Source organism: Lutra lutra, chromosome X (genome assembly GCF_902655055.1).
Source record: "Lutra lutra chromosome X, mLutLut1.2, whole genome shotgun sequence".
In the NCBI taxonomy this organism is placed as follows: Eukaryota; Metazoa; Chordata; class Mammalia; order Carnivora; family Mustelidae; genus Lutra; species Lutra lutra.
This window is the reverse complement of record NC_062296.1, coordinates 37,397,193-37,413,679: the sequence shown is the minus strand read 5'-3', so window position 1 is coordinate 37,413,679 and position 16,487 is coordinate 37,397,193. Positions and strand designations below refer to the sequence as shown.

At 38.1% G+C, this 16,487-nt stretch overlaps 1 protein-coding gene across 2 annotated transcripts in view; it reads left to right on the top strand.

Moving 5' to 3' along the window:
* Positions 1-16,487, top strand: part of VSIG1 (V-set and immunoglobulin domain containing 1) — a 39,054-nt gene that overhangs the window by 1,823 nt on the left and 20,744 nt on the right. For both annotated transcript variants that reach the window (XM_047715190.1, XM_047715189.1), the window contains exon 2: positions 15,811-15,974. In XM_047715190.1, the coding sequence (XP_047571146.1) occupies positions 15,811-15,974 (164 nt within the window). The remainder of the gene's footprint in view (positions 1-15,810; positions 15,975-16,487) is intronic.

The following is a 16,487-nucleotide window of genomic DNA, read 5'->3' as shown; positions in this document are numbered from 1 at the left end:
AGCAGGCTCCCTGACGAGCAGAGAGCCCAATGCGGGGCTCGATCCCAGGACTCTGAGATCATGACCCGAGCCGAAGGCAGCGGCTTAACCCACTGAGCCACCCAGGCGCTCAGTGTGTACAGTTTTCTATTGTTTTAAAAATTACTTAGACAATGTCACGATCTTATTTGATTGTGACTTTTAGAACAAGACCCAATCGGAGTGACCAATAAATACTTCAGAGCCTTTGTTCTTCCATGACTATAAGGCTGGTTTTGTTGGCATATAGACTATACTGTATTTCTGTATCTATAGAGTCTAGCTGGTCCATAGCAAAATATGGCATTGTCAGTCTAGCAGGTAGAATGGAAATATGGTGTAATATATTATTGTTGGCTTGCTTACGTACATATGGAAGTCGGAGAAAGGAAGATTTCAGTAATCTATACTTGGCATTGGTAGTGTCCCTCAGGTGATCCAGATACATCTGTGAAATAATGATAATGTTTTTACCAATGCATAATTTGATGTGCTACCTGGACTTGTCTCCCTTGTCAGGAAGACTGTCATGTTTTTGGTGTCAAGCACAGTGCCTGGCACATTGTAGGCTCATAGTAAATGTTTGTCAAAAGAATGAATTACCTTCTGAAATGCTGCCATTTGGAACAGCATAGATGGACCTTGAGGGTGTTATGCCAAGTGAAATAAGTCAGACAGAGAAAGATGAATACTGTAGGATATCATTTAGAAGAGGAATCTACAAAAGCCAAACTCATAGAAACAGAGAAGAATGATGGCGAGCAGGGGCTTGGGGGTGGAGAGGGGTGTTAGACAAAGGGTATAGATTTCCAGTTAGAAGATGAGCAAATTCTGGGGATCTCATATACATGACTCTAGTTAATAACACTGATATACCTGAAAGTTGCCAGAGAGTAGAACTTAAGTGTTCTCACCACAAAAAAGAGATGGTAATTATGTGATGTGATGGAGGTGTTAGTTAACACTTTGGTGGTAGTCATTTTACAATATGTAAGTGTATCAAATCAACACTTGTACACTGTACACTCACACTTTGTTTTTTGTCAATTATGTGTCTGTAAAGCTGGAAAAACAAAAGAATGAATTACCTTCCCAAGCATTCAGAAATAATTTTCACATGCATATTTCAAATCAATTTTCTGTACGATTAAGCAAGACAGATTTTAATCAGAATCTTTCTGTGTAATTGTATATGTCAATTATACTGCAGTAAGAGTTGACATGATCAAATCATCTTTCTGAGGACTACTTAGGAAGTCTTAGGTTACATTTCATTTCAGGAAAATTATTTCCATCAAAAATGTCTTTGGCAAAATGTTCACACATATCATTTGGATACTTGTAATATATATTAGTCACCTGTTAAAATGATATTTTAATGTTATTTTCATTTTCTGGAGTTATGTGTTATGCATTTCAAAGCAGTAATATCCTTGAACTTTAGTCTCATGGTCAAATCCAAAAAGTGATCATTTGGTTATATTATAAGTCAAAAACGAAGCAATTATATGTGAAATTGCTGGAAATTAAATCACTTCGAAGGCATCATGTTAAATATGGTTATTTGATAAAGATTTTTGCTGTGGTGTATTAAGATAATAATTCCCTCGTAAGCACAGTGTCTGCCATATTGTAGGCATTAAGTACACAAGTGAACAATCATTACCAAAACATGGAAAAAAAAAACTTTGCAAAATGTTGATTGCTTTATGTATACACTTTGGATTAGTTTCTTTTAATCATCAGCCCTGATTTTTAAAAACAATCTCACCTATTTCAACCACATATGTGTTGTTTTGTTTTGCTTTCTCATCCAGCCAGGACACTGAGGGAGAGTGCAGTTCTGAGTTTTGTTTAAATCAGGCGCTAATCTATAGGTTGTTATTCATTCACTGTCTTGTTAACCCAGAGATTTTTCTGACTTTTTAAATTTTAAAGAAATTTCCCAATTTAAAGTAAGTTAATCCAAAGGGAGGGAAATTTTCTTTCTTCCTTCCTTCCATCCTTCCTTCCTTCCTTCCTTCCTTCCTTTCTCTCTCTCTCTCTCTCATTCTTTCTTTTTTCTTTCTTTCTTTCTTTCTTTCTTTCTTTCTTTCTTTCTTTCTTTCTTTCTTTCTTTCTTTCTTTCTTTTCTTTCTTTCTTTTTTAACCAGCAACTCACAGAATCACTTTCAGTTTAAGGCTACATTCATGCTGTTCACTCTCTGCACAATGACTCGGCAACTCACAGAATCACTTTCAGTTTAAGGCTACATTCGTGCTGTTCACTCTCTGCACAATGACTATCTCGATTTAAATTAATTCAAATGAAATGAAATGAGAAATTCAGTTCCTCAGTCACACTAGCAAAATTCCATGTGCTCAGCAAACACGTGTGGGTAGTGACTTACTGAATCGGATGGTAGTACTGAGATACAACATTTACACCATCACAGGAAATCCTCTTGGATGGACTAGAGGCTGATCTCCATGGCTTAATTAATGTGCACTAATGGGATCAGGCGACATTTAAAAAAAATTCATCTGGAAATATGTAGCTTTGGGTTCTGAAGCATGTTGCTCTCTCTGGGAGGGACAACTTCTGAAAACTGTCTTTTCTTCAGAATTTAAGGATTGATTGTTGTGCTGTGGGTATGAGGAATCTGGGCAAGAAAATGGTCTAGAGATACTGCCTTGCCAACTGTTACCTATTTATAGGACAATGTGTCCTCGTCTTAAAAAACGCCATCTCACAGTAGACTTGGTGGTTACTATCCTTATTCCAAGGTGATATTGTCAAGCTTATACAGATCTCAAATGATTTATGTATTTGTAGGTCTTCTATCTTTAAAAATGTTGCAAATGTCTTAATCACATTTATAGTTCCCAAAGCCTTAATTTTCCTTTGCCCTCATTCTGGTCTGTGCTCTAAATGGCTTCCTGCCGTGTTGATAGGATGAGCAGAGATTGTGTCTGTCTTATTACTGTTTCCCCATGTTTAGCACTGTGTGTGGCACAAAACAGGTGCTCAATAGGTATTTGTTGACAGACAGCTCTGCCTCTTCCATGGCTTGCCTTGTGTGGGAGCTGTGCTTACTTTGCCTTCCAGCGTTTTCTCAGAGAGCAGCCTTTAAAGGTATTTTGGGGGCAAGGGCAGGGTTCTTACTTTGTCATAGGCTCCCACCATTAGCCAACTCCATAGCAGACAATGGGACCTAAACTAGAAAACAAAAACAATGACCAAATACTACTTTCAAAATCTCTGTTTTTAGGGGAAAGTTTCTGGGAACTTTAATGGCCACCAAATCCCCATTCCGTCCTTTTTATTTTGGACGCTTTAAAGACATTTGGAAATCATCATTTAAGCATAGCTAAAGATGTCTCTAACTTCCAGGAAGAATGAGATGGGGTCTTTGAGGGCAGGAAAGAGCCACTTAGCTTTCCCCAGTAAAGTTTCCACTGGAAAAAGTAGCTGTTTTCTGTAGGTCAGTTCTGTTTTTTTGGAAAGGCATAATGGGACATGGGAAAGCATGGAGAGAACATTGGGAAGAGGGAAACTGCAGAGTCAGAAGGTGCTGCATGGGGGTCTATCCTAAATCACTTTTCTCAGCTGATCACGGTATTGGTTACCCTATAAACAGTCAACTTCTGGCAGAGAAGCAACTGAACCAGGTGGCTTGCCTGTGACAGAGAACTTAGCTATTGAATATGTAAAACCAGGGGTCTCAGTACATAGTTTGCTTTTTCTTCTAATTTTTCAAAATGTCAATTCCCTGATTTATGTTTGCTTGTTGTTAAGTAAGAAAAAGTTAATTAAAAGAGTCTTGGGATGTGCAGAATTGGGAAGGGCTCCAGGATTTGTCTTTCTGTAGTATTTCCTCTGATCTTTCCATGATTTCTGTATGCTCGTTCTTCTCCTTGTCTGTAACCCTGCAAGCCCCAAGAACTCCCACTCGGGTTCCTCTGCAGCACAGAGAGCATCTCTTAAACTTGGCCTTTTCTTCTAATACCTATCTGATGGTCTTATGTTCCATCTTGGAGATCTTCTATACTCTGAGTTTGCAATGGGTAATAACCAGTTAATCAGATGAGCCAATGCCTCAATAGTGTTACTCAAACTATTGTCCCCTATCACAGCCTTTTTGAAAGATGCTTATGTGGTGCTGAGAATTTCAGGCACAGTGGTAGGCTGGGTTTTGGGGTAGAGGGCTGTTCCTCCAATTCATAGGGACAGCTCACCCTTTTGGAAAGCCAACAGCTCTCAAATTCGGTGGTCTCAGGACCCTTTTTATACTCTTAAAACTTGAGGAAAATTTCTGACCTGGATAAAAAGGCATAGATCTGCTTGTCCTTGCTTCTTTCTGCTAAGCACAAGTATAAACCCTCCCTGGAAATAATGCAAGAGACAAACAAGGGAGAACTCTAAAAGATGGTAAGAAAAAGTAAAGTGGTTTGGGACCCTGAGAATAACACAGTGGCAAGGTGTCTTATTTCTTTGCATCCCAAAGAAGGAGGGTAGCCAGTTCTGGCATTTCTGCATTCCAACCTAGCAACAGAGGGTAGCCTAGGGAAGCTTATTCTTCCACTAGATCTAATGAGAGTCCCTCTGACATCAAGTGAACCCACTACTGGGCGAGTCATCAGAAGCCACACTAACAAGAGTAGACAAAGGAAGCATTCTTTTTCCCCACTGGGCCTGAGACTCCTCACTTTGATCAGAGACACTGAGGTGGGAGGGTAGAACAGACAAGACGAATGAAGTCACAGCAAATGTTCAGTTCTGGAAGGCTCTTGGTGTGGGACTCAGACTCTCACCCCCACCCACGAGACACAGGAGTAGCCAGGGCTACCAGTAGGAGTGTCCCACCATACTGATCCCCTACTGAGAGACCCCCAGCAACTTGACCTGGGGAAACCCTTCCACCCACTCAGGCAAGAGAATCAGAGACAAACAGAAGCCCTAGTGATAGCAGATAAACCAAAGAGACCAAAACAACACTGCAGAGACTCTGGAAATTAGCATTAGAGGGGCACCTGCGTGGCTCAGTCGGTTAAGTGTCTGCCTTCCACTCAGGTCAAGATCCCAGGATCCTGGGATGGAGCCCCACATTGGGCTGCCTGCTCAGCGGGAAGCCTGCTTCTCCCTCTTCCTCTGTCTGCTCTCCCTGCTTGTGCTCTTTCCCTGTCAAATAAATGAATAAAATCTTTAAAAACCCTAGCATTTGAACCCCAGCCCACAAAAGTAGGCTGAGCCCTGTGGGTAAAACATGAAACCAAAGAAAAGAGACTGTCTGCCAAAATGACATTTAAATGGGAGTTTCCTAACATGATAGGCAAAATGTCTACAGGTTTGGAGAAGTGTATAATGACATGTATCTGCCATTATATTATCATATAGAATATATTCACTGCCCTAAAAATCCTCTCTGCTCCACCTATCCATGACTTCCTCCCCACTAACCCCTTGAATCCAATGATATTTATACTGTCTCCATAGTTTTGCTTTTTCCAGAATATCAGGATTGAAATCATCTGGATTTCAAGATGACTTTCCAGATTGGCTTTTTTCACCCAGTAATATGCATTTAATGTCACTCCATATCTTTCCATGGCTTAACAGCTCTACTTTTAACACTGAATAATACTCTATTGTTTGCACATACCACAGTTTATATATTTTTAAATTTATTTTTAAAGGGATTTTTAAAAATATTTATTTATTTATAGTTAGAGGGAGAGAGAGAGCAAGAGAGTGCATGGGGGAGGGGCAGAGGGAGAGAGAAAGAGAGAGAATCCTCAAACAGATTCCCCACTGAGTGGGGATCCCGATGTGGGGTTCCATCCCAGGACCCTGAGATCATAATCTGAGCTGAAATCAAGAGTCAGACGCTCAACCAGCTGAGCCACCCAGGCACCCCTATATACCACAGTTCACTAATCCATTCACCTACTGAAGGACGCCTTGGTTGCTTCCAAGTTTGGGCAGTTATACACAAGGCTACTATAAACATTCATGTGCAGATTTTTGTGTGGATTAAATTTTCAGCTTTTTTGGGTAAATACCAAAGAGCATAATTGCTGGACAGTATGCTAAGAGTGTTTTAGTTTTGTAAATAAACACCAAGCTGTCTTCAAAATGTCTGTACCATCTTGCATCACCACCATGAATAAACGAGAATTCCTGTTGTTCCACATCTTCACCAGCATTTGGTGTTGTCAGTGTTCTGTATTTTGGCCATTCTAATGGGTGTGAAATAGTATCTCATTGTCTTAATTTGTATCCCCCTGATGACATAGGATGTGAAGCATCTTTGCAGATGCTTATTTGCCATCTGTATATCATCTTTGGTGAGGTGTCTGCTAAGTTCTTTAATCCATTTTAATATGGTTGTTTGTTTTCTTATTAACAAGTTTTAAGAGTTCTTTGTATAGTTTGGATAGCAGACCATTATCAAATATGTCTTTTGTAAATAGTCTCTGTTAGTCTGTGGCTTTAGTCTTCTCATTATCTTGACAGTGTCTTCTGCAGAGCAGAATATTTTAGTTTTAATAAAGTCCAGCTTATCAATTATTTCTTTCATGGATTGTGCCTTTGGTGTTTTATCTAAAAATTCGTTACTATACCAAGATCATCTAGATGTTCTTCTATATTATATTCTAGGAGTTTTATATTTTGCTTTTTCATTTAGATCTGTGATCCATTTTGAGATATTTTTTGTGGCTAGATTCATTTTTTTTTTGTACATAGGCATCCAGTTATTCCAGCACCCATTTGTTGAAAAGATTATTTTTGTTCCATTGTATTACCTTTGCTCCTTCCTTTGTCAAAAATCAGTTGACTCCTTTATGTGGGTCTCTTTCAGGGCTCTCTATTGTGTTGCATTGATCTATTTGTCTATTTTTTTCACCAATACTATACAGTCTTAATTACTATATACCTCTATAAAAAGTCTTAAAGTAGTGTCAGTCCTCCAAATTTGTTCTTCAATATTGTATTGGCTATTCTGGGTCTTTGACTTCTCCATACAAACTTTAGAATAACTTTGTCAATATCCACAAAATAACTTCCTGGGATTTTGGTTGTAATAACATTGACTTGATAGATCAAGTTCGGAAGAACCGACAAGTTGGAAATATTGAGACTTCCTATTCTATTGAACATAGATTACCTCTCCATTTATTTGTATTTTTTTTAATTTGTTTCATCAAAGTTTTCTAGTTTTCCTCATATGGGTTTTTTTTTTTTTAAAGATTTTATTTATTTGTCAGAGAGAGAGGGAGAGAGAGCTAGCACAGGCGGACAGAATGGCAGGCAGAGGCAGAGGGAGAAGCAGGCTCCCCGCCAAGCAAGGAGCCCGATGTGGGACTCGATCCCAGGACGCTGGGATCATGACCTGAGCCGAAGGCAGCTGCTTAACCAACTGAGCCACCCGGGCGTCCCCCTCATATGGGTTTTGAACAGATATTAGATTAGTTAGATTTATACTCAGATATTTCATTTTAGGGGTGCTAATGTAAATGGTATTGTGTTTTTTTTTTAAGATTTTATTTATTTATTTGACAGAGAGAGATCACAAGTAGACAGAGAGGCAGGCAGAGAGAGAGAGAGAGAGAGAAAGAGAGGGAAGCAGGCTCCCTGCTGAGCAGAGAGCCCAATGCGGGACTCGATCCCAGGATCCTGAGATCATGACCTGAGCCGAAGGCAGCAGCTTAACCCACTGAGCCACCCAGGCGCCCCTGGTATTGTGTTTTTAATTTCAAATTCCACATGTTCATAGCCAGTATATAGGAAAGCAATTAACTTTTGTGCCTTAATCTGATATCCTGAAAACTGGCTTTAATCACTATTAGTTCCATAGGTTTTCATTGTTTTTGTTGTTGTTGATTCTTTTGGATTTTTCTACATAGGCAATCATGTCATCTGTTATTTCCTTCACAATCTGTATACTTTTTGTTTCCTTTTTGTATCTTATTGTATTAGGTAGAACTTTCAGAATGAGGTTGAAAAGGAATGATGACAGGTAACACCCTTGTCTTTGTCCTACTCTTAGTAGGAAAACTAATTTCTCACCATTAAGGATGATGTTAGTGGCAGGTTTTTTTGTAGATGTCCTTGATCAAGTTGAGGAAGTTCCCCTATATTCCTAGTTGAGTCAAATGGATGTCAGACTTTGGCAAATGCTTTTTCTGCATATACTGATATGATCATGTGATTTTTAAAAACCTGTTCATGTGATAGGTTGCATTAATTCTTTTTCAAATTTTGAGCCAGCCTTGCATACCTGAGACAAATCCCACTTGGCCATGGTGTAAAATCTCTCTATGCATGGTTGGATTTGACTTACTAGTATTTTGTTGAGGGTTTTTGCATCTGTGTTCATTAGAGATATTGGTCTATAGTTTTCTTGTGATGTCTTTGTCTGGTTTTAGTATTAGGGTGATGTTGACATCATAGGATGAGTTAGGAAATATTTCTTCTGTTCTATCTTCTGAGAGAGAGTGTAGAAAATTGATAGAATTTCTTCCTTAAATGTTTGGTAGAATTCATCAGTGAACCCACCGGGGCCTGGTGCTTTCTGTTTGGGGAGGTTATTAATTACTGATTCAACTTCGTTAGTAGATACAAAGTAGATATAGGCCTGACAAAACTGTCTACTTCTTGTGTGAATTTTAGTAGGTTGTGTTTTTCAAGGAATTGGTCCATTTTATCTAGGTTATCAAATTTGTAGGCATAAAGTTGTTCCTAGTATTCTTTTATCATCCTTTTACTGTCCATGGTATCTATAGTCATGCCCCCTTCAATTTCTGATATTAACAATTTGTGTTCACTCTATTTTTTTTCTTAGCCAAGTTAGAGTCTTTTCAATTTTACTGTCTTTTCCAATAACCAGTTTTTGTTTCTTTGGTTTTCTGTATTGATGCCGTATTTTCAATTTCATTGATTTCTACTCTAATTTTTATTATTCATTTTCTTCTGCTTTGGATATGATTTTTCCTGGTTTCCTAAAGTGTAAGCTTACATGATTGATTTTAGATCTTCCTTGTTTTCTAATATATGCATTCAATGCTGCAAATTTCCCTGTAAGCACTGCTTTTGTTGCATACCAGAAATTCTTATAAGTTGTGTTTTCATTTTCATTAGTTAAAAATATTTTAAAATTTTGCTGGAGATTTATTTGATGCATGTGTTCTTTAGAAGTGTGTTGTTTAATCTCCATGTATTTTTGGGACTTCCCAGTAATCTTTTTGTTAATTTATTTCTGCTTTAATTCCACTGTGGTCTGGGGGCAGATATTGTGTGATTTCTTTTTTTAAATGTGTTAAGATTTGTTTTAAGGCCCATAATGTGGTCTTCCTTGGTGAGTATTCATAGTTTTTAAAGATTTATTTATTTTTTGAGGGATGGGGGAAGGGCAGAGAGAGAGAGAGAGAGCGAATCTTTAAGCAGACCCCATCTTGAACAAGGAGCCTGACAAGGGGCTTGATCCCACCACCCTGAGATCATGACCTGAGACAAAATCAAGAATCAGACGCTTAAATGACTGCACTACCCAGGCGTCCCCATAATGTTTTAAAACATATCTCTTTGTATAAAACACTTCACCCAACCATAGCAAAATGCACTTGCTTCCCTGAGTACCTGCAGAATATTTACCAAGATAGAGTACATGCTCGTCCATTAAAAATAAACAAGCAAACAAAAAACCTCCACAAATATAAAAGAGTTAAAATCATGCAGAATCTGTTCTCTGAGCACAATGGAATCAAACTAGAAATCAAGAACAGAAAGAGAAAAAATAAAACTGGGGGCATCACGTTACCTGATTTCAAGCTTTACTAAAAAGCTATGATCACCAAGACAGCATGGTACTGGCATAAAAACAGATACATAGACCAGTGGAACAGAGTAGAGAGCCCAGATATGTACCCTCAACTCTATGGGCAAATAATCTTCGACAAAACAGGAAAAAATATACAGTGGAAAAAAGACCGTCTCTTCAATAAATGGTGCTGGGAAAACTGGACAGCTATATGTAGAAGAATGAAACTCGACCATTCTCTTACACCGTACACAAAGATAAACGCAAAATGGATAAAAGACCTCAATCTGAGTCAGGAATCCATCAGAATCCTGGAGGAGAACATAGGCAGTAACCTCTTCGATATCAGCCACAGCAACTTCTTTCAAGATATGTCTCCAAAGGCAAAGGAAACAAAAGCGAAGATGAACTTTTGGGACTTCATCAAGATCAAAAGCTTCTGCACAGCAAAGGAAACAGTCAACAAAACAAAGAGGCAACCCACGGAATGGGAGAAGATATTTGCAAATGACAGTACAGACAAAAGGTTGAGATCCAGGATCTATAAAGAACTCCTCAAACTCAACACACCCAAAACAGATAATCATATCAAAAAATGGGCAGAAGATATGAACAGACACTTCTCCAACGAAGACATACAAATGGCTATCAGACACATGAAAAAATGTTCATCATCACTAGCCATCAGGGAGATTCAAATTAAAAACACATTGAGATATCACCTTACACCAGTTAGAATGGCAAAAATTAGCAAGACAGGAAACAACGTGTGTTGGAGGGGATGTGGAGAAAGGGGAACCCTCTTACACTGTTGGTGGGAATGCAAGTTGGTGCAGCCACTTTGGAAAACAGTGTGGAGATTCCTCAAGAAATTAAAAATAGAGCTTCCCTATGACCCTGCAATTGCACTACTGGGGATTTACCCCAAAGATACAGATGTAGTGAAAAGAAGGGCCATCTGTACCCCCAATGTTTATAGCAGCAATGGCCATGGTCGCCAAACTGTGGAAAGAACCAAGATGCCCTTCAACGGATGAATGGATAAGGAAGATGTGGTCCCTATACACTATGGAGTATTATGCCTCCATCAGAAAGGATGAATACCCAACTTTTGTAGCAACATGGACGGGACTGGAAGAGATTATGCTGAGTGAAATAAGTCAAGCAGAGAGAGTCAATGATCATATGGTTTCACTTATTTGTGGAGCATAACAAATAGCATGGAGGACGAGGGGAGATGGAGAGGAGAAGAGAGTTGAGGGAAATTGGAAGGGGAGATGAACCATGAGAGACTATGGACTCTGAAAAACAATCTGAGGGTTTTGAAGGGGCGGGGGGTGGGAGGTTGGGGGAACCAGGTAGTGGGTATTAGAGAGGGCACGGATTGCATGGAGCACTGGGTGTGGTGCAAAAATAATGAATACTGTTATGCTGAAAAAAATAAAAAAATTAAAAAATAAATTAAAAAATAAAAAGAAAGTCCCTAAATTCTTGGTAATTATACTACCCACTTCTAAATAATCTATGGACCAAAAAGGAAATCTCAAAGGAAATTTAAAGAATATATATAAAGCTGAATAAAAATGAAAACATATGGAAATATGTTATATGCAACTAAAGCAGTGCTGAGAGAGAAAATTATAGCACTAAATGCTTCCATTTGAAATTAAGAAAAGTGTCAAGTCAATAATTGAAGTTTCTACATCAAGAAACTGGAAGAAGAGTAAGATAAACTCAAAGCAAAGAGAAGAAAGGAAATAATAAAGAGCTGAAGTCAATGAAATTGAAATAAGAATATTACCAAATGAATAAAAATCTGATTCTTTGAACCAATTCCCCCAAAACAACAAACTACTAAAACTCACTCAATACAAAGTAGATAATCTGAATATCCCAAAACTCTTAAAGAAATTGAATTCACAATTTAAAAAGCTATTGAAAAAGAAATACCCAGGCCTAGATACTTTCACTGGATAAGTCTACCAAACATTTAAAAAATGATTAACAACAATTTTACACAGACTTTTCCAAAACATAGAAGAGGGAACATTTTCAACTCATTTTATGAGGCCAGTATTACCCTGATACTAAAACCAGACAGATGGTACAGAAATAGAAAACTATAGACCAAATTTTTTCATGAACTTTGACTCAATAACTCATGAGAAAACACTAGGAAATTGAATCCTACTCTGTTTGAAAATAATTTTACACCATGACCAAGTGGGATTTATTTTGAATACGTAAGGCTGGCTCAACACTCAGAGTTATTTGGTGTAATATATCCTATCAACTGGCTAAAGAAAAAAAAATGATTATTTCAATTGATACAAAAAGAGCATCTGACAAAATTCAATACTAGTTCATAATAAAGATGCTCAGCAAGTTAAGCAATAAAAGTTGTGTTCATTTGAAGAGCTGTCACAATTTGCCAGAAACTGGGTGGCATGAAACAAGAGAAATTTATTCTCTCACAGTTCTGGAGGCCAAAAGTCTGAAAGTAAAGCTTTGGCAATATTGTTTCTCTCTGTGCCATGTCTTTCTTCTACTTGGCTTCTAGAAATTCTTGGTGTTCCTTCATGTGTATATACAATGCTCCAGTGTTTGAATTTATCCTCATATGGACTTTCTCGTTGTGTATCTGTGTCAAATCTCCCTCTCCTTTTTCTTAGGGGGACAACAATCATTGGATTTAAAGCCCACCCCAAATCCAGAATCATCTCATCTCAAGATCCTTAACTTAATTACATTGCAAAGACCCTATTTCCAAATAAGGTCACATTCACAGATATCAGGAATTAGAACTTATACACATATTTTGGTGGTACACAATTCAACCCATGACAGAGGAGAATTACCTCAACTTGATTAAAAAACGTCTGCAAATAACCAACAGCTAACATGTTTTGTATTATGTTATGTGCATGTTGTACATGTAAAGTACTGGAAGTTATAGTCACTGCAATAAGGTAGTAAAAAGCATATGGATTGGAAAGGAAGAAAAAAAAAAAAACCTCTCTCTCTCCAAGAAGAGACTGGAATCTAGATTACACAGGGAACTCTCAAAATTCACCAGTTGAAAATTAAATAATCCAATTAGAAAATGGGCTAAAAATATGAACAGACCTTTCACTGAGGAAGATATACAAATGGAAAATTAGCATATAAGAAGTTGTTTAGCATCATTAAATTGCATCAGGGAAAGGTAAATTAAAATCACAATGATATATTACTACCCTCTTATTATAATGGTTGAAGTAGAGAATAGTGACAACACTAGAGACTGGGGAGGATGTGGAGAGACTGGACTGCTCATATGTTATTGGTGAGAATGTTTATTAGTATAGCCACTCTGGAAAAGTATGTGGCTGGTTTTCAGTATGCTTGTGTGTGTGTGTGTGTGTGTGTGTGTGTTTAAGTAGGTCTTATGCCCAGTGTAGAGCCCACAATGGGGCTTGAAACTATGACCCCAAGATCAAGACCTGAGCTGAGATCAAGAGTCAGACACTCAACTGACTGAGCTACCCAGGAACCCCTGTTTTTGTATTTAATAAACCTAAACCTGTCGCTACCATCGGACCCATCAATTGCACTCTTGTGAATTTATCCCAATGAAATAGAAATTTATGTTCCCACAAAAATCTGTACATTGGACTTTTATTCAACAGTCCAAACCTGGAAACAACCTAGATGTTCCTAAATAGGCGAATTGTTAAACAGATTGAGTACTCCTAAGCAACAAATGGCAGTGAGTTACCGATGCAACTTGGGTAGAGTCCTAGGTAATTATGATAAGTGAAAGAAGCCCATCCCAAAAGGTTACAAAATGACAGAATTTTATAAATGAAAGATAGATTAGTGGCTGCCAATGCTTAGAATCAGGGATGGGGTGCAGGAGAGTGGTGAGTGTGATTATAAAAAGCCAACATTAGGGATCTTTGTGGTGATGGAACGGTTCAGTATCTTGATTGTGATGGTAGATACACAAACTTACACATGTGATAAAAGTGTACAAACTAAATGCACACACACACACACACACACACACTTGAGTACCAGTAGAACTGGAGAAATACAAATAAGATCAGTGGATCAATGTCAGTGTCCTATCTGTGATATTACAGTATAGTTTTATAAAATGTTACCATTGTGGGGGCTGGGTAAAGTGTACATGGAATATCTGTGCTGTTTCTTAGAACTGCATGTGATTCTACTGTTATCTCAATAAAATTTTCAATGAAAAATTGAAAGGACCTGAGGATTCCCAAGGAATTTTTGCTGTCACTTATTTCTATCTATATTTATTGAATTAGAAATTAAAACTAAAAATTATTTAAACAAAAATATATAAGCACACATTCCATTAGCTGCAAAAGCAATGACGTCACCATCATCAGTAGCTAGTGGAATACCCCACTGTACACTCATGAAAGGATGAGAGTGAAAAAGAAAAATAACTTTTTGATATCATTATTAATATCATTTTGATCTTAAAGTTTCTCAAAATGGTCATAGGGATAAGGTGACCAACTCATCCTGGGTTTCCTGAGATTTTCCTGGTTTAAGCACTGGACATCCTAACAAAAGCAGTATGGTTTGCTGAAACCCTGTTTTAAAACTGAAAGTTCCTCCAAATAAAACATACAAATGGCCAACAGATATACAAAAAAATGCTCAACGTCAATCATCATCAGGGAAATACAAATCAAAACCACAATGAGATACCACCTTGCACCTGTCAGAATGGCTAAAGAAACAAGTCAGGAAACAATAGATGTTGGTGAGGATGCAGAGAGAGGGGAACCCCCCTACACTTTTGGTGGGAAGGCAAACTGGTGCAGCAACTCTGGAAAACAGTATGGAGGTTCCTCAGAAAGTTAAAAATAGAGCTACCCTATGACCCAGCCATTGCACTACTAGATATTTATCCAAAGGATACAAAAGTACTGATTCGAAGGGGCACATGCACCCCAATATTTATAGCAGGAATGTCCACAATAGCCAAAATATGGAAAGACTCCAAATGTCCATCAACTGATAAGTGGATAAAGAAGAGTATATATGTGTATATATATATATATATATATAGAGAGAGAGAGAGAGAGAGAGAGAGAGAGAGAGCGAGCGCGGGCGCGGGGGTTGAGGTATATATAAATAAATATATTATATATATAAATATATAATATTACTCAGCCCCCCCATAAAAAGAGAGAATGCAATTTTGCCATTTGCAGCAATGTGAATGGAACTAGAGGGTATTATGTTAATCCGTCAGTCAGAGAAAGAAAAATACCATATAATTTCAATCTTATGTGGAATTTAAGAAACAAAGCAGATGAACATAGAGGAAGGGAAGGAAAATAAAATACGATAAAAACAGAGAGGAAGGCAAACCATAAAAGACTCTTAATGATAGAGAACAAAGTGAGGGTTGCTAGAGGGGAGGTGGGTGGTGGGATGGGTTGAACGGGTGATGGTTATTAAAGAGGGCACTTGCTGGGATGAGCTCTGTGTATTACACGTAAGTGATGAGTCACTAAATTCTACTCCTGAAACCAATACTACTCAATATGTTAACTAACTTGAATTTAAATAAAAACTTGGAAGAAAAAAACCTGTAAGTTCCACATCCAAGAAATCTGTTAGTCCTGGACAAACTGGATTAGTTGTTCCCCATATTCATGGACCTTTTTTGGTCCCTGGACAATATTTTAAGAACATCTGTTTAAGACAATCCTCATACAGAAGAATTTCCAGTTTGGTGTTATTGCCTCACCATCACATAGTATCTGAGTTTCATTACAACATAATTTGTTAGAAACTCTGCTATCTCCATGCCAGTTGCTTGCTCAGCTTTCCTGCATAGTTTATTCTCCTCTTCCTCCTCACCCTGGATTCCTTCAATAAGATGTCAATGAAAGTGCTTTGTAATGAAAAAGTGTCATCAGAATGTGAAAGTGTATCATTTTCTTTTTGATGATTATTTTTTCAGGTCAAGTTAGTATGGTGCAGGTAACCATCCCAAACAGTGTTGTGAATGTGACTATTGGATCTGATGTCACACTTGTCTGCACCTACACCAGCACTGTGGCCTCCCGGGACAAGCTCTCCATCCTGTGGTCATTCTTTCACAAGAAGGACTTGCCACCAGCTTCCGTAAGGACTTTTTACCTCAACTATTCCCCTATGGTAGTTCAAACATAAACTGTTGGGATCAGTGTGTGAAGGAGTGGTAAGCCAATGATAACAGTGGCAGAGTCTCAGTTACAAAGAGTATGAAGATAGTTGTTTAGGGAAGACCATCATGTATGTGACATGGCCTTTGTCCTTTCTTCATCTGCAGTTATGGACTGTTATCTCCTAACTGAGTAGGTCACCATCTGGAGTATTGTGTGTTCTAGAGTAGACAGGAATGGTCCTAGGTGAAATGAGCTGTAGTTCTGAAAGGGCTCCTCCTCTTTCCAAATAATCTCCCTATTATTTGCAGAAGACCCCAGTTCAAATACATGTCCTACTTGATCTGCAAATCTTTGTCAAATATAGTATCTGGGGTCTGCCCACCAAGTGAGCTAGCTCATTATGCCAGATGAGTCCTGATGAAATGAGACTCCCAGGTGGGTGGAGAAGGGCCAAGGTAATGATGAACCCTGGGTAATCAAGGACAATAAG